Source organism: Equus quagga, chromosome 12, assembly GCF_021613505.1.
Source record: "Equus quagga isolate Etosha38 chromosome 12, UCLA_HA_Equagga_1.0, whole genome shotgun sequence".
NCBI classification, from domain to species: Eukaryota; Metazoa; Chordata; class Mammalia; order Perissodactyla; family Equidae; genus Equus; species Equus quagga.
Window position 1 is genome coordinate 109,911,598 of NC_060278.1, and position 25,234 is coordinate 109,936,831.

Here is a 25,234-nt window from a genome sequence, read left to right on the forward strand (position 1 = left end):
ATTTAAAGAAAAGAATTCTTTGAGCAAAAAGAACACATAATATACAAGAGAAATAAAACTACATTATCATCAGACTTTGACAGCAAGACTTTATGCCAGAAAAAAAATATCTGCAATAACACATTTAAGATTCTCGAGGAAAGAAAATGTGAGCCGAGGATTTTATAGCTGTCAAAACTGACCTTCAAGTATCAAGGGCACAAACCGTCATCAACATGCAAGAATTTGGGGAATGCTGTTCCCATAAACCATTCCAAAAGAAATGGTAGAGAATAAGATTCGAAAAGCCAAAACGACGAACGAGACGTCAACATCAACACTAGTCACTATGAGATGCCACAGCATGAGATGCCACCACACGCCTATAAGGTTTAGTATGGAACTAAGATCAAAAGAGGGTTAAGGGGAGAGCGTAAACAGTACACAATCGCTACTTGACGGAGTACTTCTGTCCACAGCAAAGCACATGTGTGTGAAATGACGGTCCTCGCTGGAGTGCAGCCCACCCGAGCAGGAAGAGCCCGTTCACACTCCTGGTATCCAGCCGCGATGCCACAGGCCTTCCCCGAGGAGTCAGGATCACACTCTAACAAAGCCTGAAACCAAACCAGGACAGGGAAGGCAGGGTTGGCAGGGGGGGCCGGGTGGAGAGAGGGGCGTCCAAAACACCGTGGGCTCTCCACAGATCCTTCCAACTCCACAGCGAACACAAAGCACGCCAGCTCCAGATCAGCAGCCAGGAGCCGAAGTGCCCGCTCAAACAAGAATCCACACTCTTCAGAAGGTGAAACCCGAGTCTCTCCACACCTCCGCCCGCAACATCCAGCTGGGGAGCAACTACCATCAGACATGCAGAGAAACAGGAGAATGCACTCCATCTCGAGGGAAACTGCAGTAGAGACTGCATCTGAGATGGCCCAGACGTTGAACCTGACAAAGACATGACAGCAGCCTTTATAAATGGCTCAGAGAACAATGGGAAAACAGGGTCTCAATAAGCGAGTTGACAGGGAATCTCAGCAAAGAATTAGAAACCACAAAAAAGACCTGAATGGAAACCCTAGAAGTGCAAACACATTCACCAGGAAAACTTCACCGGATGGCTTGAGAGCCGACTAGAGAAGACAGAAGCCCACGTGTTCACGGAACTTGAAGATAAATCAGTAGACATTATCCAGTCTGAAGAAGAGAGAAAAAAAGATTAAAGAAAAGTGAACACAGTCTCAGAGACCGATAGGACAACATCAGAAGTCTAACACGTGTAATTGGGAGTCCCAGTAGAACAAAGTTAGACTGGAACAGAAAGAAATTTTGAAGAAATAAACGTCAAAATATTCCAAATTTGAGGAAAAACACTGACCTACAGATTGAAGAACCCCCAGTAGCCTAAATATTAAAAGAACCAAGTCTAAACACAACACAAACTCCTAAAAACTAAGAAGACAATCTCAAAACAGAAGACAGTGGAACAGCGTCCTTAAGAAGTGGGAAGATGGCCACACATTTATAGCTGCATAGGGTTAAGAAGAGGAGTTTTGCAATTTTGCAAAACACACTGGGAAACCTTGCATCTTTTTTTGTGACCTGGAACAAGGTCACATGTAACAGGAATTTTCTTGGAAACATGAAAGAGCCCAGCAGTCAAAAAGAGGGGTTCAAGGAATAGAGGAAAAATTGCAAAGGATAGCTAATTCCCGGACTCACTTACCCATTTCAGTCCGTAGTCCTGTAAAATTAAATTACGCATATCTAGATTTGCTTGGTTTATTCAAGAATGTAGGAGAAATTAAATCTTAAATGAAAAGAGTTGAAAGGAAAAAAACTCCCAACCCAGAACTTTATATTCAGGGAAAACATCATTCAAAACTGAGGGTGAAACACAACCCCCGAGTAAACAAAAGCTGAGAGAATCCACGGCCAGCAGGCTGCACCACAAGAAATGCCAACTGCCATCCTTCAAGCCAAAGGGAGATACCGCCGAGGAAACTCGGGCCTAAGAAGACCAGGAAGGATAAATAAGTAGGTAAATATAAAGACATTGTTTTCTTTCTTCCTGTAATTTAACTATATATAAAAATAGGACAACAAACAAAACAAGAAACTAACAAAATCTAGACAAACAGAAACCACTGACACCTCCCTCCTCCATGCTGGGAATTATCGTTCTGCTACAGGCTCACCTCGTGCCCAGTGTTCAGGAAGAAGAGTTACCCCACGAAGGACATTCTGCTGACAGTTATAATCTCCCCCACATTCTTTTCAAGGTCAGTCTAAAGCTCGCCATATAGAACTATGGGGATCAAACTTCCTTCTGGAAAGAGCCTGCATCTCGTGTGATATCCAAAAATAAGCGGATCGGGATTTAAAGGCCAATCTCCCAAGGGAGGGAGACGATATGTAAGTGCAAGGACCCGGTCCTCAGCGGTGTCCGCCTCCCTGAGAGGTAAACTGAGACGCCCCGCAACCCTCCAGTCCCCGCTCCCCAGCGCACTACAGTACCTCTGTGCCCGAGCCCGGGCCTGGAGAGTCCACTTTCCTCTTTTTCCTGGGCCCGATCGCGGCTAGTGCTGTGAGGTTGGCATCTCGCTGCCTCATCTGCGCCAGTTCTTGTTGCTGCATCTTTGTTTGGAAGAGGGAATAAGGACTGTCACTTCGTGCACGTGTTTTTTGTTTAGTACAAAACTAATAGACACCAAAGGGTTTTGTAAAATTTTCTAAGTTAAAACTTTTTTCAGTTTTGACTTTTTTTAAGAGTAAGTATATTCTACAATCAGAAAAATAATAAAGCAATAGATGCTCATCTCAAAAAGCTCAGAAAATATGAACAAATTTAAAAAGTACAGACACTACCTGCACCCAAAGAGAACTTATCATTAAATTTAAAAAGAGGACACAAACTGTTTACACTGGAAAACCCCTGTGCAAACAGTTTAAATAGCCACATAAATGCCCCTCATACACAAATACCATCACTTTCTCAATCTTCTCTCTCCTCTTAGCTGTTTACGTTGGATATGAACCTATTTTCACAAGTGTGTAGTAAAGATTCTTAATTAGCTTACCTCTTTTGCCTTCTGTTTCAACCTTAATTGTTCTGGGTCTTCTTGTCTGGATCGAGACTATTGTTCAAAGAGGTGAGAAAAAAAGAGTTATGACATAAATGTTTATCATCTAACAAATATCTAATTCATGATATAACAACATCGAGGTCATATGACAGAATGCATACTAAATTTTTTAAATGCTTACAGACAAAAGATGAAAATACAGGTTGCATAGCATGAAAAAATTTATTCTTAAGAAAATCAATACCATTTCAATATTAGAACTCAAATATTCGACATGGCTCCCAGCTGCAGGAGTCTGATCTGATGGAGCGTGAGGACGGTGCACCAGGACGGCCCGCAAGGTTCTAGACTCAGTTACGGGTCCTGCCCTCACGCAGAGTGATGCAAAAGGTCCCGAGGCTTCCCACCCCCGCCGCCGCTCCTAATCTCGCGCGTCATGTCTTCCTCAAGGCTAGGCCCAAACACTGCTCCGGCTCCTGGAAACCCCGAATGTGTCCATGAGTGCCCGGGACAGAGAGGAGGGAGAACCCTCCGACTGAGTGTGCCACCAGCACTGAGCACTTGCCTTTGCTGCTCGCATTAAAATTTCTCTTTCCTGTTCATCTTTCCTCTGTTTTTCAATTTGATCAAGCTGTTCGAAAAACTTGAGCTGAGCCCGAACATCACTTGCCTGCTCATATCTGTCATCATCCTACAAAAAAGGAAAAAGTACTATCTGTCATAAATTTAGGAACCCAGCTAGACAGTCTGTGAACCATGCCTCCCTCCTGCGGTCCAATGCCTACACTGCTACGCAGGCCCAGACTCCTCTCACCTCCGGACCAGTCCTGCATCTGAAGGGCTCTGTACATTAACACGTACAGAAACAAGTCTCAGGTGAGTTACTTTGGGGCTCACGAGAGAATCTCCATTTTATACACTTTGGTATCATTTGATTTTTTAAGTAACAATTAAAAATTTTTAGTGACATAAATGTTTTCAAAGGAAAATGCTGCGTGCTTTTATTGTAACTGCTGCTCTGAAGGTGCTGTGCCTGGGCAAGTGAGTGGCGCCCGCCTCATGCAGTGCGGCCCACTGCTGGCTGCTCTGCGGTGCCCTCCAGGGTAGTGTTCATGTGACTGAGGAGGAAGGCAGTTCTGCTCCAAAACCTGCTGTGATAGGCCGGGGCTTTCGTGCAGGTGAGCCTCCACAAAACAAAACGGGGCAACGTTCCACATCATGGGAGCGCGCACGCAGGAGCCCTCGGTCTGCAGGCTTAGCTGGGGCCACGGGCATTGGCAGCCCAGGGTGGATGTGGGCGGAAGACTCCACCATCTCCTCAGCTGAAGAGGTCACCCTCTGCCCTGCTGAGCTGAGATCTCTTCAGTGCATCCTCATGCGGGTCCCACTCCTCCTTCCCCAGCCCTGGGGGACAGAGCACTCGAGAACACTACGGGGCCAAAAGAAATGGAATTTTCCCAAAATCTAGTTCTGGGGAAAATTCAGAACAAGTTCACTGCAGCCACCTGCCCTGTGCCTGGATGTGGGAAGGAGGATCCCGGGCACACCAGACTGGGAACTGAGCGCAGGAAAACCACGCGTTACCTTGTAAGAGAAGTTCTTCTGCTGAGCCGTCTCTGATATTTTCTCTACAAGGCTCTGCAGCCTCTGCTGTGTGGCGTGTGACACGTAGCTGACCACGTCTGGATGCAATTCCGTTATGCCGTGCTTTTTACCTGGGCCAGGCAATATCCTACAGTCATTTAGGCACTTCTCTGTCCTCACCAGTTTACCGTTTTTCTCTTATCCACCAGCTTGCTTTACGCAATCTAAGGGCAGCAGAGGCAGGCCCGCAGGGCGGGAGAGGGTGTCCACGCCTGCTTCAGTTACCTGAGGACATCACTGTCAACATGTGGCAAGCACAACGTGGGTAAAAGGCGTGACAAGGGACAAGGTGTGTCCACCTGAAGCCCACGCACCCCGACAGTGGAGCTGCTGGTGAGGACAGCTTCACACTGGGTACTAAAGTCATGGTTCACACCAAACCACATGTGGATGCCAAAAGTCCCAGTGACAGTGATGAAACACAAACGTACCTATTTCTAATATTCTTCTTTGTAAAGGCGCTGGGAGGAGGAAGGTTTCATCTTTACAGGACCGCGTTAGGGTGCCCACTAACTCAGAGTTTGTGGCTAATATTCTCGCACTTTCTTCTGATAGATTTACTCCAGCCATCGACGCAACATCATTAATGTCATCATCGTCCCTTCAGAAAACAAGAAAAGATCACTAACTGAATGAGGAATGAATGAGGCACATTTGGGTGGTCCTGACTTAGTGGGTGATGAATGGGAGGCATGGGACCCCTTGTAGGAAGCACAGGTAATGTCTCCTCCAGGCGTGCGTCCTGCCAGCTGCCTTCTGCATTGTGCTGTCAACTGAATGAGGGAGGCTTGTGGTCTTTGAAAGCAAATCTGTTCTTTTAAAGGAAGCAGCACTAGGGGTTAAGGCCAAATGTGAGTCTGCACAGGGATGTGTGCAGAGGGCTCCCCCACAGTCAACACTAAGTTCAGAGAGAGCAAAACCCAAAAACACTCTCCTCATTGCTTCAAGGGGTTTGTTCCAAGTGAAACCTTTTTTAAAAAATCACAGAGCATTAATCTATTTTTTAAACAATCACAAACTCTCCAAAAAGCTGGAGCACGGTATCAAGGACTTCTCCTTCCTGAATCACTCAAGCACAAGCTGCGGCCCTGACGCCTACACCCGGAACACTCCAGCACGCGACCTGTGGGCAAGGGCAGCCCCCACAGAACCAGGGCCACCTCTGAAACCACGCTGCACGACCACCAGGCTCACACCTCCCAAGTTTGGCTAACTGTCCAACAGCGTCTTCCACGGCAAAAGGGCCCACTTCAGAATCACGTGCTGTGTTTCGCTGTCGTGTCTCTCCAGCCTCCTTAGGCCTGGGACGTTCCTCAACCTTTCCTTCACTCTCCTGCCCTTGACCCTTGCAACGTCACAGCCCAGGTGTTCTGAAGCATGTCCTCAATTTCTGTCTGACTGCCGTCCCCTCGTGACGAGACTTGGGCGATGCATCATTGGCAGGAATGTCACAGAGTGCTGCAGCCTCACCCGCCCCTCCCACAGGCCTGGGTTTCCTGGGTCCCTTACTGACACGCGCTCTGAGCTCCAGCCCCGGAGGTCCCTGGCCAGTGTCCCTACCGACAGGGCGCTCCTTCCCCACTGTGGTCAGTGAGGACCTCGGGGGAGATGCTCTGAAACTGTGTGCGTATCCCCTTCCTCACAAACTTTGTGTTTATCCATTTCTATGGGCTCATGGTTTCCTGTCTTATTCAGTAGGTACGGTCTGTTACTACAGACGTGGCCAGCAGGACCTCAGCGAGGACATTGCAGGTGACTTTGGTGAACTCTGACACATGCCCATCCACTTTCCACACTGCTTTCTGACTCACCAGATGTGCTACGCTCATCTTGACTCTCCTCATCCCACCCCTAGAATCAGCCTTTCTAAGGCACCCTGGTCACTGCACGGAAAACAGTTTTTAGAAGATGAGATCTGAGCGTTGGGTGTGCTCGCTGCCATTTGGGTGCTGCTGCTCCCAGGCTCCCTCAGCAGACAGAGCAGGGAATTTCCATCTGTAGTTATTTCACATCTATCTGTGCACACTGACCTAGGAGTTTACATCGGTATGTCCAATGCTAACTCAAAACCCAGGGCTCATTCCAGTTTACTCTCTTTCTGTATTTCTAACTCCCTTCCCGGACAGGAAGAAACTAAGGCCTCCCGTCGCCTTCACTCACTTCCTTCTCTGATCTGCACATGGACCTATCTCCCGTCTCTGCCACCAGACCCTCTCCCACAAGAACATCCTCCCCACCCCACCAGGCGCCGGCCCTCCGTGCCATGCTGCCCCAGGCACGCAGCCCTTCCCACCCTGCTTGGGCGTGGACGTGGCTCAGGCCACCACGGCTCCCACCACTAACGCCAACCCTGCTCCACCCGCCCAAAGCCTTTTCGAATGAGTGTCTGGGAGGGAAGGGCCCAGACAAGCCTCGTGAAACAAGCACTTTCCTCCTGCTTGGCCACAGTCACTCAAGTCATTACTACAGCTCTTTCTATTGCTGCGACCCCAACACGCAACTCCTCCCCTACAGTGACGCTCAGACCAGCTGCTAAGCCAAGACACCAAAGTACAGAATTTCTGAAGGTTCTGATGTTGAAAGAAGGGCGAGTGAAGCTTTCTGTATTATGATTGCGATGCACTCAGAATACTAAGCTATAATACAATAAATACGAATTTTCTATCAGTTCACACAGAAAACCACTTGGTTTGCTGTCTTGTCATGTGTCTTGCAGCAAACCTCCCTGAGCTAACTTTGTGTGAAAACATGCACACGAAGGTCAGAATTAAGCATGGAAAGAACAGGGGCTCAAAGCCACCAGTGGCCAGGGCCGGGGGCAGGACCCGCTATGGGACAGACAGCGCATGCGGGCTCACTCCTTACCGAAATGAGCCTCCCCCGGGCTCCTTGAGTTTATTTTTCTGAGCAGCAGCGGCTTGTGCCGATACAGTAGAAAGAGCTTTGGTTCCGGGTAACACAGCAGGTTTCACCACAGGGACTGCAAAACAAGAGACGCAGGATGCACCCACCGACACATACCGGCAGAGCGTGCACTGTCCTGCACGCGACGGAAGCCACTCGAGGCTCTGCTGAAAGGAGCCCCTGCTCCGGAGCTCAATGGCCCGAGGAAGAGCGTTGCACCCTCGCCCGCCACAATCAAGTGTTTAAAAACATTAGATTACTACCCAAATTAGAGGTAAAAGTGGCATCTCTCAAGCATTTATTTTCCTGTATCTCACCAAACCTTTTTAAGCGCAGGAATAAAGAAACTAGCAGTGTTAACTATACATAATTTAAACAATCATATTGACGGAGGCGTTGGCTGCACAACACTGTAAATGTAATGAATGACACCGAACTGTACACTAAAAATGGCTATAATGGTAAATTTTATATTAGGTGTATGACACAATAAAAAAACAAGAAAACAAGATCCTCCAGCGAGTGGCCTGGGACAGGCTGTGCGTCTGGGGTGGCCCGTGGTCACGTGCCCTCACCTGGCTGCAGCTGGTTCAGCTGAATTTGCTGGGGTGTAGTGAGCACGATGCGGTTGTGTGGCTGCCGTAGGGCCACCATCGGCGTCTGCGTCAACGTCACCTGCGGGGGGCGGATCAGCGCTCCAGGCTTGGGCGGCTGCTGGATCACCTGAAGCAGAGCCCACAGGCCGCGTGAGCACACCTCTCCCTGAGAGCCACTAGCGCCCCGTCCTGAGGTCCCCCTGCCCTGGCCGGGGACAGGGAAGCCGCAGCAGGACCACGGCAGGGTCGGTTGGGTGGCACCATGTCAGGCACTACCATCAAGGCACACTCTTTAGGGCAGGTTTGCTACTCGGGAGCTGCGTGTGGGCCCTGAGGTCGGCGCCTGGAGGAGCGTCTGTGAGCTCAGTGATGGGTGAGCATGAGATGTCTCCCCAGATACAGCAGACCGCTGGGGCTGCCTGGGGGATCCAGGGCAAGGGTTTTTTTCCTCCTTATTTTCTCTAAGAGGCAAGATGGCTTTTACCCTGGGGGCGATTTCCCATATCTTGCCTTCAACTTGGCCCTCAAGAAGGGCCTCTCCTACTGTCCCCCAGACATGGCCTGCCCCTCTCACCATGCCATGGCCGAGCTCCAGGGCAGTGCCCCTGGCACTGAGTCCCATCCTGGCCGTGTGGCCATGTCCCCTCTTACTCCAGGCCCCGCGCTGCCCTGACGAAACTTCCACTCCGCTAGCCAGCACACATCGGCCTCTGTGTCTGCTCAAGATGCTACCCACCCGGCCAGCCTGCTCTCTGCGTCCAGCCTAGCCCCCCCAGCTCCGGCACTCAGCAGCACTCCAAATGCGAGCTGTACTGAGCATGACAAAAAGGCAGGGGCCGGCCTCCAGTTGACACTACTATTTAAGACGACACCCAAGCCTCTTCCTAGCGGGAGCTCCCTGCCTGCCTGAGGAGGTCCCTCTGAGCCGCGGTGACTTATTTAAGAGACAGGCAGACGGGCATTGGAGGGACGGGCGAGGCTCTCGCCTTCATACCAGTGGCGTGGGCTGCCCCTGCTTGCCAACGCCAACCTGTGTGGGCTGCGTGAGGCTGATGACAGGGGGCTGGAGGGCGCTGGTCACGGTGGCTGCCGTCTTCCCGGCTGTGCGCTGCACCGAGCTGCTCAGCACCACGGCCGTGAGCGCGGTGGTAGCCTGTGAGGCGGGCGGCGGCTGCTGCTGGCTCTGCTGGATGAAGGCTGCGGAGTCGGGGGTCAGCTGTCTCAAGGCGGGCAAGCTCCTCTGGGCGGAAAGACAGACGTGGGGTTGGCGGGCAGCACTGGCATCGGGTTCCTTTCTCACAAACTCAGAAACATCCAATTCTGAGAAAAAGTTCTCAAGCTAAACAGTGTGGGTTTGAGAGCCTGAAGGAAACGCCTCTGGATGCTGGGCTTTTCAACATCCAGCACTCATTAACGCCGGCCTCGCTATCACCCACAGGATTATTCTCCCTAAGAACCGGCTGAAGTTGGTTTACAAAACAAAGCAACAAAGCAGCAGTACGTCTGAAACGCGCTCAAGAACATTACGGCAGCAGAGGTTATCTAAGAGGGACGAACCCTTGGTCCTGACTGGGTGAGCACTCCCCCATGCCCCACACTCACGGGCCGCCCGGTGTGGCTCCCCTCTGCCCGGGGAGCACAGGCACTTCGGGCCCTCTGCTGCCACACAACAGGACGGCCACAGTCAGGGTCTCATAACTCACAGAAAAGCCTCTAAGAGAAAACTTATTCTGTCACAGCTTTAAACTGCCCAACACACTGGTGACACCTGTGAGACCCGCCCCTCCCTCCGAGGGAGCCCGCCCCCGGCTGCTGCAGGCGCGCAGCTGGGTGAGGGTCTGGAAATTACCTTCAGGAAAGGCACAAGGTAAGGTTGAGGTGAAGAATTAAGTTCTCGGTATAACCTACTAGTGAAATCTTCTGCTTCGATTTTTCCATCCTTAAAAATAAAATTCAGACTGAAATTACTCCGTGAATAAAAGTTCGCACACCCCCCTCTTCGCTCAGCACTACTCTGCTCTTGCATTTCACGGTCAGCTGTTCCTTCTGCCAGGCCTCGTGTTGGATGGAGGTGACAGGAAAATCAGGGTGCTGGTGTCTCAACTGACACGGGCCTCCCAGGTGTGCGGCTGAAGGCTCGCCTGGACCCTCGTGGGGGCTGAGCTGACGGCTATGGCCCCGCCTGGGCGGCTTACTGGTCTGCATCTGGTCTCCACACGAGTCCCTCACTCAACCCCAGCCTTCGCTCAACGTTCACCAAGCACCTGCTACGTGTCAGGCATTTTTCTGGGAGACGGGCTAGCTAAAAGCAACCTCGTTATCAAAGTCAGAGCTGCAAGCACAGGAGCCACAGGGCAGCCCAGACAGGGACTCAGGGACACTTTACTGGAAGAGATGACACCTGTGCCAAGACCCCCAAGCCACCAGGTGGAAGCCCCGGGCAGGGAGGGCAGGTGTTCCATGGAGAGGAAGCGAGAGCCCAGACAAGAGGGGCACAATTCTGTTCTGGAAACCAAAGCAGGTCTGGTGTGAGGATAGGGAGGGTGAGAGGGGTGACAGGATGGGACATCACAGGGCCACCCTCGAGTTGGAGGCCTTGAGAGGGGAAACACCACCCCAGCCCAGGCCTGCTGACACCAGGACCCTATACAAGGAAAGCAAGCCTGTGCCCGGCCCGCACTCCCTAATTTGGGGTCACCTATTACCAGCAGCCCAGCCCCGTGCTAAGAGACGCCAAATTCAAGGAGGGAACAGCCAGGGCTGTGGAGAACTGATCTAAGAAGGGCAGAAGGGGGCTCTGGTGCCCTGACAAGAGCGTGGGGTAGCGGGGCAGCACCAGCCTCATCTGGGCAGCGAGAAACAGCAAAGTTTTTCAGCAGGGGGTGGGACCCCAGACGAGGGACAGTGGGGGTGAAAAGGAAGGGCACCTAAGTAGAAATTTTCATGAGAAGGTAAAATGGTAGAACAAAAACAAACAAACAAAAAGCTGGGAGTTCTTGCTTCTCATGGGAGGTGAGATAATTTTTTAATCTATAAGTGTCCTGAAAACATTTAAGTACATCATCTGAAGCAATCCTTTGCCTGCAAGGGCGTGACTTCTCTCTTTTCCAGACCAAAAACCATGTGGTCTGTGAGCATGGGGCAGAGCCCTCTCAGCAGAGGACACACCATCTGCGGGGTGCTGTCCTCCAGCCTGTCGTGTCCGTGGCAGCCCCGGGGGTGGGAGGGCCTCCCCCTACACCCTACTCTCAGCTCTCTGCTGGCTGCACTCAGAAGGGAGGCCTGAGGAGCCCCGAGCCAGGGCTGACAAACCCCACCAGCAGAAAAACACTCGAAAGGCCAGATGTTAAACCAACCAGGTTTCCTCGACAAAGAAATCAAAAAGAAAGAAAAAAGGCAGGAAGGAGGGGACGCTCGGGTTAAAAGAGACATAAAGTCAACTCAGTAGATGGACTGGACTGAATCTCGACTGGAACAAGCTGTCAGAGATGCTGAGAGGGCCTGGGAGGGGTGAACGCTGGCTGCTCTCGAGGCCTCACCCCTTGAGGGCTATGGAGGGAGTCTTGTGTTTGTGCATTGATCACGGCGTGGCGGCTACGTGTGTAAGAAGTGCCCTCATTGCTTAGAGACCAGCGACGAAATATTTACAGGACTGGTGAGGCAGGCAAGGGTGGCAAGGAGGGGATGCAGCAGGTACAAAATTGGATTTGAATTGGCAACTGATGACACCTGCAGATGGGTACTTGGGGGCTCACCCGCCTCTGCTTTCCACTTCTGTACAGGTTTACACGTCTCCGTTAAAACAGGTAAACAGAGGAGAGAGAGAATCTTTAAAACGTCCTCTATCGGGTGTATTTAAAAGTCACCCCTGTGAGGCTAAGATGACACTTTCAGATGGCAATCAACCAATCTGGAAAAGGAGGTTCCAGAAACATCCTGGAGGCAGGGCCCGCTCTTCGCAGGGCACTCTGGGGTACACGGGCCGGCAGACGGCAGGGCTGAGGGGAGGCCGGGCGCTGGCCTCGCTGGCAGGGCAACCTCTCTGCCAAGTCCCCAGAACGCCGAGGTTCAAGGCCGAGTCCCCAGCTGGGCCATGCACGCCTCTGGCAGGACTGTCCCTTCACCCACAGCCTGCCCACGCCTTCACGGGCATTCCTCCCTGCCGCCCTGAGCGTCCTCAACGGCCCCACTAACAGCAAACACAACACTTTACAGCAAAGGGCCCAAGAGGAAGTTCTCTTACCAGTAGATTCTGTACTAGTTCTTTCACATTAGCGGCCGTCTCTGTAGACTGTTTACCAGATGAAGCCAGTTTTATTAACGTAGATAGAAAATTTTTACATTTCTTCACGTTTTCCATAGTTTCCTGGATTCAATTTAAAAAGATACAAGTGCAAAGGTCTATAAAAGGCAGATTTTCATCATAGCTTTTGGTTTAACTAAGATATGTCTAGGCATATAAACAACGTGTATTTCTTCTCTAAACTTCTTTCAAGAAAATGCAGTAACTCTCACAGCCTGCTGATGGGAGTATAAACCAGGACATGTGCTCTCAGGACCATTTGACCAACAAAGCAGAGGCCTGCCAAGTTACATCTCCGTTAGCCAGCAATTCTACTTGTAGGCATGGAACTGAGTAAATAACCATGAATGTAAAAAAGATGAATCTGTAAGATGTTCACCATAACGTCGCTTATCATAAAGAAAAACTGATATCTATCTAAATGCATAATAAAAGGAATTAAATTATGACACAGCTGCTAAAGATGATGAAAAAATACTTAGCAAAGAAACGTGAAAAAAGTCACAAAGTGTGATCCACTGGTTCTGAGATTTTCCCATGGAGGGAAACTCCTGGAAGCAGAAGCACAGATGGATGGCACTGGGCTCTACACACAGCAGCGTCCCTGAGTCCACGTGCTCCCCCTTCAGACGCAGCTGTCAGGGCTCCTTCTACCACTGCAGACTTCTGTACGGCCTGCGAGCCTCGCACGGGAAGACAGGGCCCTTCCTGCTGCCCTCAGACCCCACCTCGTCAGGGCCATGACCCAGATTCATCTGCATATCTGGGGCTGGGGCTCCCCGTGCAGGCCTCAAGCAGTTCCTGGGGCCCTGGGAGGAAAGGAGGCGACAGCGTGTGGCCACATGTGGACCAGGCGCCTTGAGCTGCGTTCCTGACCAGCAGGGGGTGGGCTGAGCTGCCCAGGAGGTGGTGAGCGGCGTGGCAAGGCAGCACTCACCGTGGCAGCTGTGGAGGTGGTGGTGGCCCCTGGGACCGTTCGCTGAGGTGTCCCCGTCTGAACAGCCGTGGCCGTCCCGAGGGAAGCTGTCTGGGCAGCACCGCCCAGAACAAGCTGAGGCTGCAAGAATCCAAAACATGAGGTAAATAGAGGCTACGGGGAGACAGCCTTCCTGTCCCTCATAAGAAAATGAGACTTCCCCACCGGACAGGTGTGTGCTGGCGGGACAGGCACCCTCAAGGGACCCACGGAAGGCTCCACGATAAACCATGCCCCTGAGGGCTGCAGTCCTGAGTGCCTGAGGAAGCAATATTTTGCACCTGTAGCAAAAACTAATAGAAATGAAGTCAATTGCTGGAAAGAACCTGGTTGTCAAAAGTCGATCTTAAAAGTCACATGGTGACCAGTATAAATTATCTCTTTTTTTTCTGCTGAGGAAAATTGGCCCTGAGCTAATAACATCTGTTGCCAATCTTCCTCTTTTTTTTTTAACCTCCTCAAAGCCCCAGTACATAGTTGTATGTCCTAATTGTAGGTCCTCCGAGTTCTCCTATGTGGGATGCCACCTCATTGTGGCTTCAAGAGTGGTGTGTAGGTCTGCACCCAGGATGCAAACCAGCAAACCCCAGGCTGCCAAAGCAGACTGCGCAAATTTAACCACTATGCCACCAGGCCGGCCCCTAAATCATCTCTTAATAACTAAACCAGATCCTATCTCTGGGAAATTAAAAAAACAGAAAAACTACAACTGAAAAACCTATCATCTGGTTTACAGAGAGAAGGCTGGCGACAAGAACGGCAGGACGTCACATCCACGCGACAGCCCTCCCACAGGGATCGGATCAGGTGGGGGTCCCTGGCCCCTCCACTACCAGAACAACCTTGCTTTGCTCTTCAAAAGCAAGTCTCATCAAGAAACATCATGGAAAAGGGGGTTTTTCAGAGCAGACCTGAGAAACCGAAGGGAGTCAGTGTTAGCAGGGAGGGGCTATTTTGCTAAACAAATGCATTTAAGCAAATGAACAGCTACCCATCAATCATAAAGTGGGGCAATTCAAACTGCTGGCTTAGCCAGATTCCCGAGATTTCTATTCTACATGAACAATCACGACACAAATGTTTATTGGGTTTTTTTAATTAGTAGTTTTCCAATTTGTAAATCTAGCCTTCAGCATTTTCTCTCCAATTCTTTAAACGTTACTTTTTTACGACTTGTGAAAGTAAGGGGCAGCATAGGCCCCGAGCGTGACTGCTTCCGCCTGCCCGCCTGCTCCGTTGGGGGCGCTCCAAGGGCACCTGGAGCAGGCAGGCAGCTGCGACCTGCACCCGGCACTTCCGCAGGTCTCTAAGGTTTTCCCAGTTCCCCGGGCTGTGGACACCGTTTCAAGGGCTGTGGACACTGTTTCAAGGGAGGAACGTGAGCTGGCAGAGACTGAGCTGGAAGAGATGATGGGCCTTTTCTTCATAAACTATGTATTCTTTTATTGTAACATTAAGCATGTGTTACTTTTGCAACTAGAAAACATCAAATAAAAAACTTCAAAGGAAGAAAACATAAAAGAACAAACCAAGCAGCCACCTCTAGGTAGCGAGGGGAAGACAGTGGAGCTGCTTCTGGACACCCAGAAATATCCAAGGCTGTCATCCTTTGGGAGTTTTCCTTCACGCCACAATCATGCCTCACATTTACTTCTACTGGTCCAATGAACCCATGTTCCACCCGGACGATACTGAGATTGTGTCTACCTCTTTCATAAGTTTACCTTCCACTAAAATTGACACAAAAACTACGAGCTTCACTACCTTCTCAGAAAAATCACCTTTCACTATAGTATGGAGAATGCGTAGTAGAGTATATAGTCAAGCATAGCGGAGTAAGCACAGTTAAAGCATAGGAGAGTACAGCATACTATAGTGAAGGCACGGCCTTCTACCACAACTGAAACTCAGACTCAACTTGGGCGGAAAGACTGTCGCAGGAACGCTCCGGTCTCCTGGGCACAGGCTCCTGACGCACAGACGACCGCTGCTGCAGCTCATCCACTGGGGGCTGCACCGCTCTGTGAGCTGTTTGAAGGGCAGTGTCCCCCACTGCAGACGCCGAAAGGCAAATGCAGACGAGACCCAGAGAGAGTGGAGAGAGCGCGGGGGTGGGGGTGCTCCCCGGCCTCCACAAGCTGCTGCTGCACACCACCTCTCGGCCTCGGTTTCCTCGCTTGGAATGGGAACAGTGCCGACCCGACAGCACTGCGTTGGGGGTTACACATAAATCAGCAATGCATGGAAGCGCAGTCCTGGCACGCCGCAGATGCCTAATAAACATGGCTAACACTGTATTTATGACAGGTAACTGAGTATTATGACAGCAAACCCTGCAAGCCGCTAACATGCACTTACGATGGACGCTCACAAACCCTTATGAACGGCGACAGCTCTGAAGCACTTTGCTTCTGGCTGCTGCAAGCTGGCGGCCAGGGCAGGCGCTTCCCTGACCGGGGGTCTCCTCCTCTGTCAAGGGAGGGGCCAGCCTAGCCGGGGCATGGCCCCTCTCCTCAGCTTTAAGACCAGCGGCTGAGCTGTCAGGAGCATCAAAACACGCCAAGGGAGAGTCAGCACCTGCTCTAGAACACTCTCCCTTCCCACAGCTTAAAACACTATTTAAAGAACAAACAAACACACCAACCCCACCAGGGTTGATAGGGAACGCTTCTGGAACCACTTCATTAACTGAAGGTGAAGGACACAGGACACAGGGAGGCAGTGCAGCCTGGCGGCCAGCGTGCAGGCTCCAAGGCTGTGCTGGCTGAGACCAAGAGCAAGTTCTAGAACCTCTCACACCTCACTGGGCAATGCCTCATCAATAAGTGTTGTGAGAATTACACAAATTAACACACATAAGCAGTAAGAAGGGTGCTGGGACTCGATGCTCACACAAGAGCTGCTATCACGATGCATCAATGCGTTTACAGGCAGACAGGCACACGCGCAAACTGTCTACACTATAGACTCTTTCTGCTTCGGAGATGCCTTACAATCAAATATTAATAAGACGACATTTTTAATTATGCTTCTTACATAATGGAGCGCTTTTAAAAGTGCTGCTGGTGTTAAATTCCGTGTGGCTTTAAAGAAAAGGAATCCTTGCCCACCCTGTGCTGGCAGTCAGATAAAAACACCTTCTTTCAGGAGAGCCTTCCTCACTAAACGCCACTTCCACTTCGCATCCACCAGCCAGACTCGAGCAGCCCCGCCTCCGCGTCCAGGATGCCGCCACCCCGAGCCACGTCTCACCTGCACTCCGGGCGAGCGTTGTAATGCTGTGGTGGGCTGTACCGTCGTCTGGGCCTGAGACACTTGTTTAATTATGGTCGTTGGGGTCACCTGCCGTGCAATAATAGGGGTCCCAGGTGCCTGAAAAATAAGTAAGAGTCATCTAAAAGGAGCGACAAGTGAAAGTTAATTCTCCGCCACCCAGTGCACCCCACATCAACCCTTCAACAGGGCAGCGGTCCACTCCAGTGTGTCCACAAGCCCATTCACAACTTTCAATGAAGCCACCCAATTCTAAACTGTTTTACCAAAGTAAAAAGTGTATGATGAAATCTTTAGACTCCTTTAACAAAGTCTACCAAAAATGGTCTTCAAAGAATGCAGATAGCTGGGAAATCAGTTCCGGTGTGGATTTCTGGTGATCCTGCTCACAAGCACGAAAAAAGTGATGAAGGTGATAAGAAGCATATGTCCCCTGGGTCTAAAGACCGGCCCCAGTGCTACAGAAGAGAAGTAAAGGAGACGGTGGCCCAGGCAGCCTGCTGACACCCTAATCCCGGGCAGAAAGACGGCTCAGTCCTGAGCAAGGGGACGCTGAAGCTGGTATGAGAGGAGACTGACAGCAAAAATGCTGACAGTCAGATGGCGACACACACAACCAAGAGTTAAAGTGAAACCACAAATGTCTTACGTCTGCATCTTACTTAACAGAACTCTATAGACTTTGAAAACACTGTTTTGAGCTATTTCAGACATTCAATAAATGGGGAGGTGGGTACTTTGTGAGCCTCTGAGCATATACATGACCTCAGTCGACCATGTAGGGGCCTCAACTCCAGGGGGAACGCTGCTGAAATCACAGGAGAAAAGAGTTCTTAAGATCTTTCTAGTCTCCACTTTAGTTTCTAACTAGCCAACTAGCTCAGAATAGCAGAATTACGGCACCAGAGAGAAAAGCACCAGGAAAGAGAGCGGAAACGTAAGGTGCTGGCACGTGCCCAAACAGAGACGACGAGACTGACAAGGAATGCCGCCTGCTCGGGGAGGGGCACGTCCCAGGCACTCTGCTTCAAGTATCAGAACCTGTCCTCCGGACACAGTCTCAGGGGTCAGGGAACTAACCCCACAAGGCTTAGATATCCGTGCGTGGGAGGAGGGGGACCATTTACCATAATCCTGTAAAGTTCTTATGCGCCTCCCTGATAATAATAGCTGACACTTACTCAGTGCTCACTCTGTTCCACTACTCTCAGCACTTTAAATGTCTTAACTCAGCCCTCATAACAGCCCTACAAGGGACGACTAGGTAGAATCTCTACGTTGCAGAAGAGGAAACTGAGGCACAGGACGGTGAAGTCAAGAGAGAAGGGAAGGGGCCGGGACCCACAGTTTCGCAGTGCATGGGTGCAGGGGCTGACCCCTCAAAGCAGTGCTGTCCTTGACACCAGCGTCAGCTGCCCCAACAGTGGACGAGAGGACAGCCCACAGAGGCAGCACGGCCACCCTCCTCAACCCTCACGGATCCCGCCAGACTCCCCGCAGGTGGGCATGGTGGGGCGCAGGTGTGCACTCACCTGGACGGTAGAGATCTGGACAGGAGGGGCGCTGGTGGGGGTTGCGGGACGGGGTGCCATGGTGGTCTGAGGCTGGGCCTGGGCATGGGCCTGGGCCTGCATCTGGGCCAAGGCCTGCTGAGGAATCATTAACAACTGCCCATTCTCGCTCCGCACGAGGACCATACCTGGGGATAAAGCAGAGCTGGTGTCAGGAAATACGCCCCACCCCAGACAGCCGATGAAGGCACTGACCCTACCAGAGAGGAGCCTGACAGCTCTGAAAAGAAAAAAGGAGAAGTTGTAAAACATACAAAGTCACTGAACTCTAAACACACTTGCCAGTAAACACAGTACACAGGACGAAAAAACTTCAAAAGGTTTTTTTCATGGAATTCTAATAGCAATTGAGACTTCCTTTTATAAATAAGCCAGGGAGCAAAGCTTCTGCATGCCACACTGCCCCAAGCATGCCACACAGCCACCCCACGCTGGCCTGCATGGCCATGTACCTACTTTCAAGATGAGGAAGACAGGCGCAGGGACCCCGAGGGCCTGGCACAAGTCCCCACAGCCACACACTCTCCCCCACACCGGCTGCCGAGGGCTCACGCTGCCTTGGGCGTGGCCAAGTTCACCACTCGGCAGGTGTCGGGGAGGCGTTGTGGCTGGGGCCTCAGATCTCAAGCAAGTCACTCCATCTCCTGCCCCCACTTCCGTCTCTGGAGGTGGGCAGCACGGCTCTCGACCCCTTCTCTTCTATCCACACGGCTGGCAGGGCCTAAGAGACACAGCACGCCCGACAGCCCTCCTGGGTGCGGGGGCAGTGCTGTGCCCACAGCTGACCTGGGACACCCACAACACAGAGACATAAACACTCAGGGAAAACCACTCGCAATTCACGGTACTTGAGCTAAATCACTGGAATGCAAATCCTATCCTCAGGTTTGGCATTAATCTTAGCTCAAAAACCAGCAACCAATTATATCACAGATTCCATGAGAAACAGGACCTCAGCTGTCTGACCTTTACACTCAATTTCCCATGACACAGCTATGACAGAGCTGCAGAGGACAGCTTCAAACACCATACTCTTCCTCAAGCATGGCCCCAGCAGACAGCCCAGCGCCGCGCGCATCAGTGAAAAACAGATGGGACGAAAAGGGAGGCATCTCCACATCCACGCTGGCCAAGCCTCGGACGCCCGGAAGCCTGCTGCATTTGCAGCCTTTCCTCCTCCCCTCAAGGCGAGCTACAAACGGTACTCTCAGAAAGGAGACAGCAAACCTGAGAGGCTCCCCTTGGCCATCGCACGGTCACGCCAGGCCTTCCCTCCCAACCAGACAAGAGCTGGAGCGATCCGGGAAGCCTGAGATGTCTTTGAAGCTGCTGGCCCCGGCTCCTTCAACACCCGTCATGATATCAAGAAACAACAGTGAGGCCCCTGCCTGGGTTCACGTCTACAATTCTTGATCCAAAAGAACCACATTCATGCCCACTAAGAGAGCTTCCCTCCAAAACATCCCTTTCTTAAAATAAACCATGCTGAAATCTAAAAAACAAAACAAAACCAAAAACTCAGCTGCTGCAAATAACTCACTGCTGAAATCTCCAAAACCTGGAGCCCGCTAACACGCTGCCAAGAGAAAGGCCCGGAAGGCTCACTGAAACAGACGTCGGCGCCCCGGCAGGTGCCCACTACACTCAGGAAAGGCTTGGCGGGCGGGGGTGCAGCTTGAGTCAGCTATGACCACCAGAGTTGGGTGTAGACCCTCAGGGAATTTGGTACAGCCACCCACCCAGGTCCATGCATGTGCTAGGGACACCAAAAGAGAAAGCTCGGTAAACCCCTCCTGATGCCGTCCTCTCACACCCGACCATTCATTCATCATACTCACTCACCCATTCAGAGGCCCTGCTCCTTCCTCTTGAGAATTCTGAGAAGCCGATACTCAATGCGGCTGAGCGGCCCAGAGCACACCAGCGGCAGGGCAGTGAGGCCATAAGGCTCCCCCAGCACCTACGCCTAACACCCCGATTTCAAACTTGCTGATGTGGCAGTGGATGTATACACTTTAATTATCAGATGCTTTTTTGCTTAAACAATTACATTTACGGAAATTTAAAGGAATATTTAAATAAATATTCATGAAATAGAGTTGTGGTTAAAATGCCAACAAAGTAAAGGTGTAGGAAAAAAGATCGTGCCTGCTGTGCCATGTGCCTGTGGTGAGGATGACAGCAAGGGAAAGATCCAAGTTCAGCCCAGAAGCGACTGTGTGACCAAGCAGGTGACTTCACCTGGCTCGGGCACTGAAAATGCCTCCAAGTGAGTACAGAAGAGGAAGAGTGAGAAAACCGACCGACGCGACCGGACACACAGGCAGCCAGGATGCTTTCAAAATGACCGACTGAACAGCCGCAATGATGCTCCCACGACCGCGAGCAGCCACGGGCGCCTCAGGCGGAGGAAGTTCACGTGCACACGGCGGCCGGTGCTGTGCTGGGAGAACGGTGTGTCACAGCCACTAATTTGGACAAAAAGAAAAGTCAGACACACGTGACAGCCCAAGACAGAACACCGACTGCTGCGTCACAGGCCGCGTTGTAAGGACATTACCACAGTTCTGGATCTTGTACACTCTGGTTATGGTCATTCATCACAAACAGAAAGATAAGTGTACAGCTTCTATTCGTGCAGAGGCAAAGAAACACAACTTTGTCTCAAAATTTAACTTAATTTAATTTAAATTACAGATGAAAGGTCATGAAAAGGTAATCGCCTGCATTTACAGGCAGCACCACGGCCTGGGGACATCCATCTGGCCCAGCGGCAGGAGGCGACCCCCTCCCAAGCCTCAGTGTGCACAAGGGGCGGCTCAGGGAAGGGATCTACCTTACAGACAGCCACCGAGGCCACGGTTGAGTGACTCCTCCAAGAGCACCCGAAGCAGCCGCCTGGCACACCACAGTGCCTTCCCACACAAACGCACCTAAAACCCACACCACACACGCACCCTGGCAGTTTTGTTTCAATAGTAACCAAGCAGGGCTGTATATGGAGGGCCATACTCATCGGACCCTTCAATGACAGAAGAAGAAGGCCAAGCTTGCCACGGTAAACACAACTTCCATTTCAAAAGACCCTTCGGATTCACCGAATCAGCCCAATGTGGTCAATTCCCAAAGGCAGTTAACAACAAAGACCAGGCCTTGGGCTCTGCCTCCTGACGCAGACACACCTCCTCGCAGCCACCCTCCCGCCCTCACCCCACAGCGCCCGGCCACCCGGCTCCTTCTGCCCTCACCGTCTCCCCTCTCCTCCACTCAGAACACTGAAACCAAATCCGCCAACTGCACGAACAATCATCAAGACGCAGCCAGACCACGCAGACAGAAACAACTTAGATTTTCCTTTTCAATTATCTTACTCTCTCTCTTAGTATAGAAATAAGTGCTCACGAGAGAAAACTTGAGAAGTGCAGTGACGGACAAGGGAAACAGAAATCTCCTGCAATCCTACCTGCTTTGGTTAATAGGGCTGTGTATTTCTTTCCACTCGCTATCCTACGTGCATATGTACAACATACGTGTTCTGATAACTGTAAAGAAAATGGAGAGCATTTTGTGATATTCAGTTTGGTATTTTCTCGTTTTCACTTCTTGTATCATAAGCATTTTCCGTGTCATTAAACATTCTTCAAAAACATAATTTTCAGTGGCTATATAATATTTCATCCAAAATGTATTTCTAATTTCTTTACTGGTGAAGACAGGCTATTTTCTATTTTTCACTATTGTGAAAGCTCAGGTTTTAAAACTACAACGCATAGTTTCAAGGCTGCACCGACTGGCAGTGACCGAGCCTCCACGTGCCCATTCGTTCGTCAGGACCACGACACCCGCCTGTTGGGAGGCAGGCGCACTTCTGGGGCGGGAAGCGGAGTGTCCAGCAGCCAGAGTCCTCCCGGAGGCCAGCCCCACAAGCTCTGTGGGGCCACATCCCCCCATCCCAGCACTGAGGCAACCACGAGTTAGTTCCTGACGACTGAAGGAAGCCTACCCCGCCTCGAGCACCAGAGTTCAAGATACACTCAAGGGCTCACACCCAGGGTGACAGTCGCTCTGATCCCTTTCATAACAACACTTTTTACTATATTTTTAACCAAAATGTAGGTCAGCCAAAGCCACACTACAAATTAAACGGGGATTTCTCGACTGGCCTGGGAACCTCCACCTGGAAGACATCACTTCGGAGAAAACGCTCTTCAGCAAACCCTGGGGAGTCGGCACCGGGAGCTTTGCACCCCAGCCCCCTGACCTCGCCTGTGACACCCCTTCACACAGGCTTGTCCTTCCACCTTAGCCCAGAGGCTCCCCACCCCGGAGGGGATCTTGCCTGGGAAAATGGCCTGGGCTGCAAGGACATGAGCAAGGAATGGCAGCCCAGGTCAGAGGGACCAGAGCCCTGCCCTCACTCTCACCTCCAAGGGGGTCCCTAGTGCTGTCACCTCTCAGACCTCACTGAGAGTCTGCAAAAATGGTACAAAAGGCAAAGCCCCCCACAATCAAACGTGCAAAATGAACCCATTCCCCCAAACCCCAACGTTGTCACTTAAGAAGCCAAATCAAGACAGGAGTAGAGAAACGCCCCGCCGAGGCGCAGTCTGAAATCCAGCTGGAGAATTCACACTGAGCACCGCGCAGCGCTTCCCAGCTGCTCGACAGAGCTTGGGGAGGCTCTGAGGAGGACCGACCGGATGGCCAGGGACCTGGTGGCCCCAGGCTGCAGCTGGCGGAAGGAGGAGCATGGAAGAAGGAGCATCCACCAGGCCAAAGCATGACAAGGCCACCCCGCCTGCCCAGAGGCTCCCCTCCAGCAGGTCCCCAAGCTCTCCAATGGCAGCAGACTCTACAAGATGCCAACACAGGCACTGGTAAGGCTGATTGAATTACGGCCTAAATGTTCCTTTTACTCTTAGCCTTTCACATTACCCCCAAAATGTGACGAAACCTGCAGAGCTGTGACTTCAGCAAACCTGGCAGCGGTGAAGACACGCGAGTGAGCAGGGCCCTGAGTTACTTCTGGCACCACACTCACCCTCCCAAAACCTAAGCACAAGGGAGCGGAGTGCACCACCGCACCAAGCCGTGCAGATGCTGCAGCACTGCCTCTGAAAGGAGCCCGGCTCCCACACAGCCCACAGGAGGCTCAGGGCTGCCCGCCTCCCAGAGCAGCTGGTCAGGGCCACGACCTGGCCGTACTTTAGGGACACCCCTTCTTGCTCTCACCCACAAAACGCACAACTCTGACCATCCTTTCTGATAAACTCTCATTCTTGGCCCCCAAAGTGCCACCAGACAGTGGCACCAGCGAGCATGGACACGACCTTGAGTGTGAAAAGGGGCATGCCGGAACCGGGCGCTTCTCTCCTTCAAGGCTTGTCCTGTCTCTTTAAGCAGGCACCCGAGCGGCAACCGTGTGTGCAGGCGCGTCTCACTTTTAAAACCTGTTTACCACTAAGCCAAATGTTTTCTCTTTCATCTTCACAGGGGCCAATTTAAGACTCAAAGGAAGAACCGCCCAGGAGAAAACGCTGTTGCTGAAGTGCTGGGAGTGCTGACGTCACTGCATTTCTGAATATTTAGTTAAAAATGAAGCTTCAGACCCAAATCATGGTCCAGCATTTGCAGTTCCCTTCACCTCAGATGTAAAATCATAAACTTTTCTTCACCCTAGCATATGCCAAAAACTCAAAAAACTGCTGAAGAAAATTAAGGCAGACCCAAATGCCTGCAGAGATTTACCATATCTTGTTCACAGGTAAGGAAACTCAGCATCATTAAGACATCAACTCTCCCCAAACTGACCTGCAGATGTAACGCAATCCGTCAAGGTCCCAGTAGCTTTCTGTGTGGAAACGGACAAGCCAACTCCAAAATTCATACAGAAATGCAAACGTTCCAGAGTAGCCAAAACTACCATGAGAAAGAACAAAGTCAGAAGACCAACACTACCTGAGTCCAAGATTCACAAGAAAGCTACAGTAATCCAGACAGTGTAGGACTGGCCTAACGGGAAACAAGCAGATCAAAGGAACAGAACAGAGGCCAGAAACAGACCCACAAATACATGGACAGCTGCTTCTCAGCAAAGGCACAGAGGCACTTCAGCGGGAGAAGGACAACCTCTCAACATGCGGGGCCATGTGGCTGTCCACATATGGAATCACTGACTTGGATCCATACCTCACACCACACACCAAAATCAACTCAAAACGGATCCTAGACCTAAACTGAAACCCTGAAACTCTAAAACTTCTGGAAGAAAACACAGGAAAAAATCTTTGTGACCTCAGGCTAGGCAAAGATGTTCTAGATATGATACCAGGAACATAATCCGTAAAAGAAGAAATTGATAAACTGGACCTCATCAAAATCAAAAACTTCTGCTCTTCAAAATACACTGCTAAGAGATGAAAAGACAAACCACAGGATGCGAGAAAATCTCTGTAAAGCGTATATCTAATAAAGGTTTGTATCCAGAACATATACAGAATTCTCAAAACTCAATAACAGGAGAACAAGCAACCTCATACAAAAAAATGGGCAACAGGGGCCAGCCCAACCGTGCAGTGGTTAAGCTCGTGTGCTCCACTTTGGCAGCCCAGGGTTTGCCGGTTCGGATCCTGGGCACAGACCTATACACTACTTATCAAGCCACGCTGTGGCAGGCATCCCACATATAAAATGGAGGAAGATGAGCACAGATGTTAGCTCAGGGTCAATCTTCCTCAGCAAAAAGAGAAGGATTGGTGGCAGATGTCAGGTCAGGGCTAATATTCTTCAAAAAAAAATGGGCAACAGATTTGAACAGACACTTCACCAAAAATGATATACAGATGGCAAATAAGCACATGAAAAGATGTTACATCACTAGTCACTAGGGGAACACAAAT

At 51.0% G+C, this 25,234-nt stretch overlaps 1 protein-coding gene across 1 annotated transcript in view; it reads right to left on the reverse strand.

Moving 5' to 3' along the window:
* The window catches only part of TAF4 (TATA-box binding protein associated factor 4), a 74,757-nt gene that overhangs the window by 13,274 nt on the left and 36,249 nt on the right, over positions 1-25,234 (reverse strand). The window contains exons 2-14 of the mRNA XM_046679054.1: positions 18,297-18,463; positions 16,744-16,863; positions 13,453-13,572; positions 12,456-12,578; positions 10,062-10,151; positions 9,207-9,452; positions 8,192-8,339; positions 7,578-7,692; positions 5,144-5,313; positions 4,653-4,783; positions 3,634-3,759; positions 3,063-3,119; positions 2,500-2,619 (exon numbers count right to left, since the gene is read on the reverse strand). Of these exons, the coding sequence (XP_046535010.1) occupies positions 2,500-2,619; positions 3,063-3,119; positions 3,634-3,759; positions 4,653-4,783; positions 5,144-5,313; positions 7,578-7,692; positions 8,192-8,339; positions 9,207-9,452; positions 10,062-10,151; positions 12,456-12,578; positions 13,453-13,572; positions 16,744-16,863; positions 18,297-18,463 (1,733 nt within the window). The remainder of the gene's footprint in view (positions 1-2,499; positions 2,620-3,062; positions 3,120-3,633; positions 3,760-4,652; positions 4,784-5,143; positions 5,314-7,577; positions 7,693-8,191; positions 8,340-9,206; positions 9,453-10,061; positions 10,152-12,455; positions 12,579-13,452; positions 13,573-16,743; positions 16,864-18,296; positions 18,464-25,234) is intronic.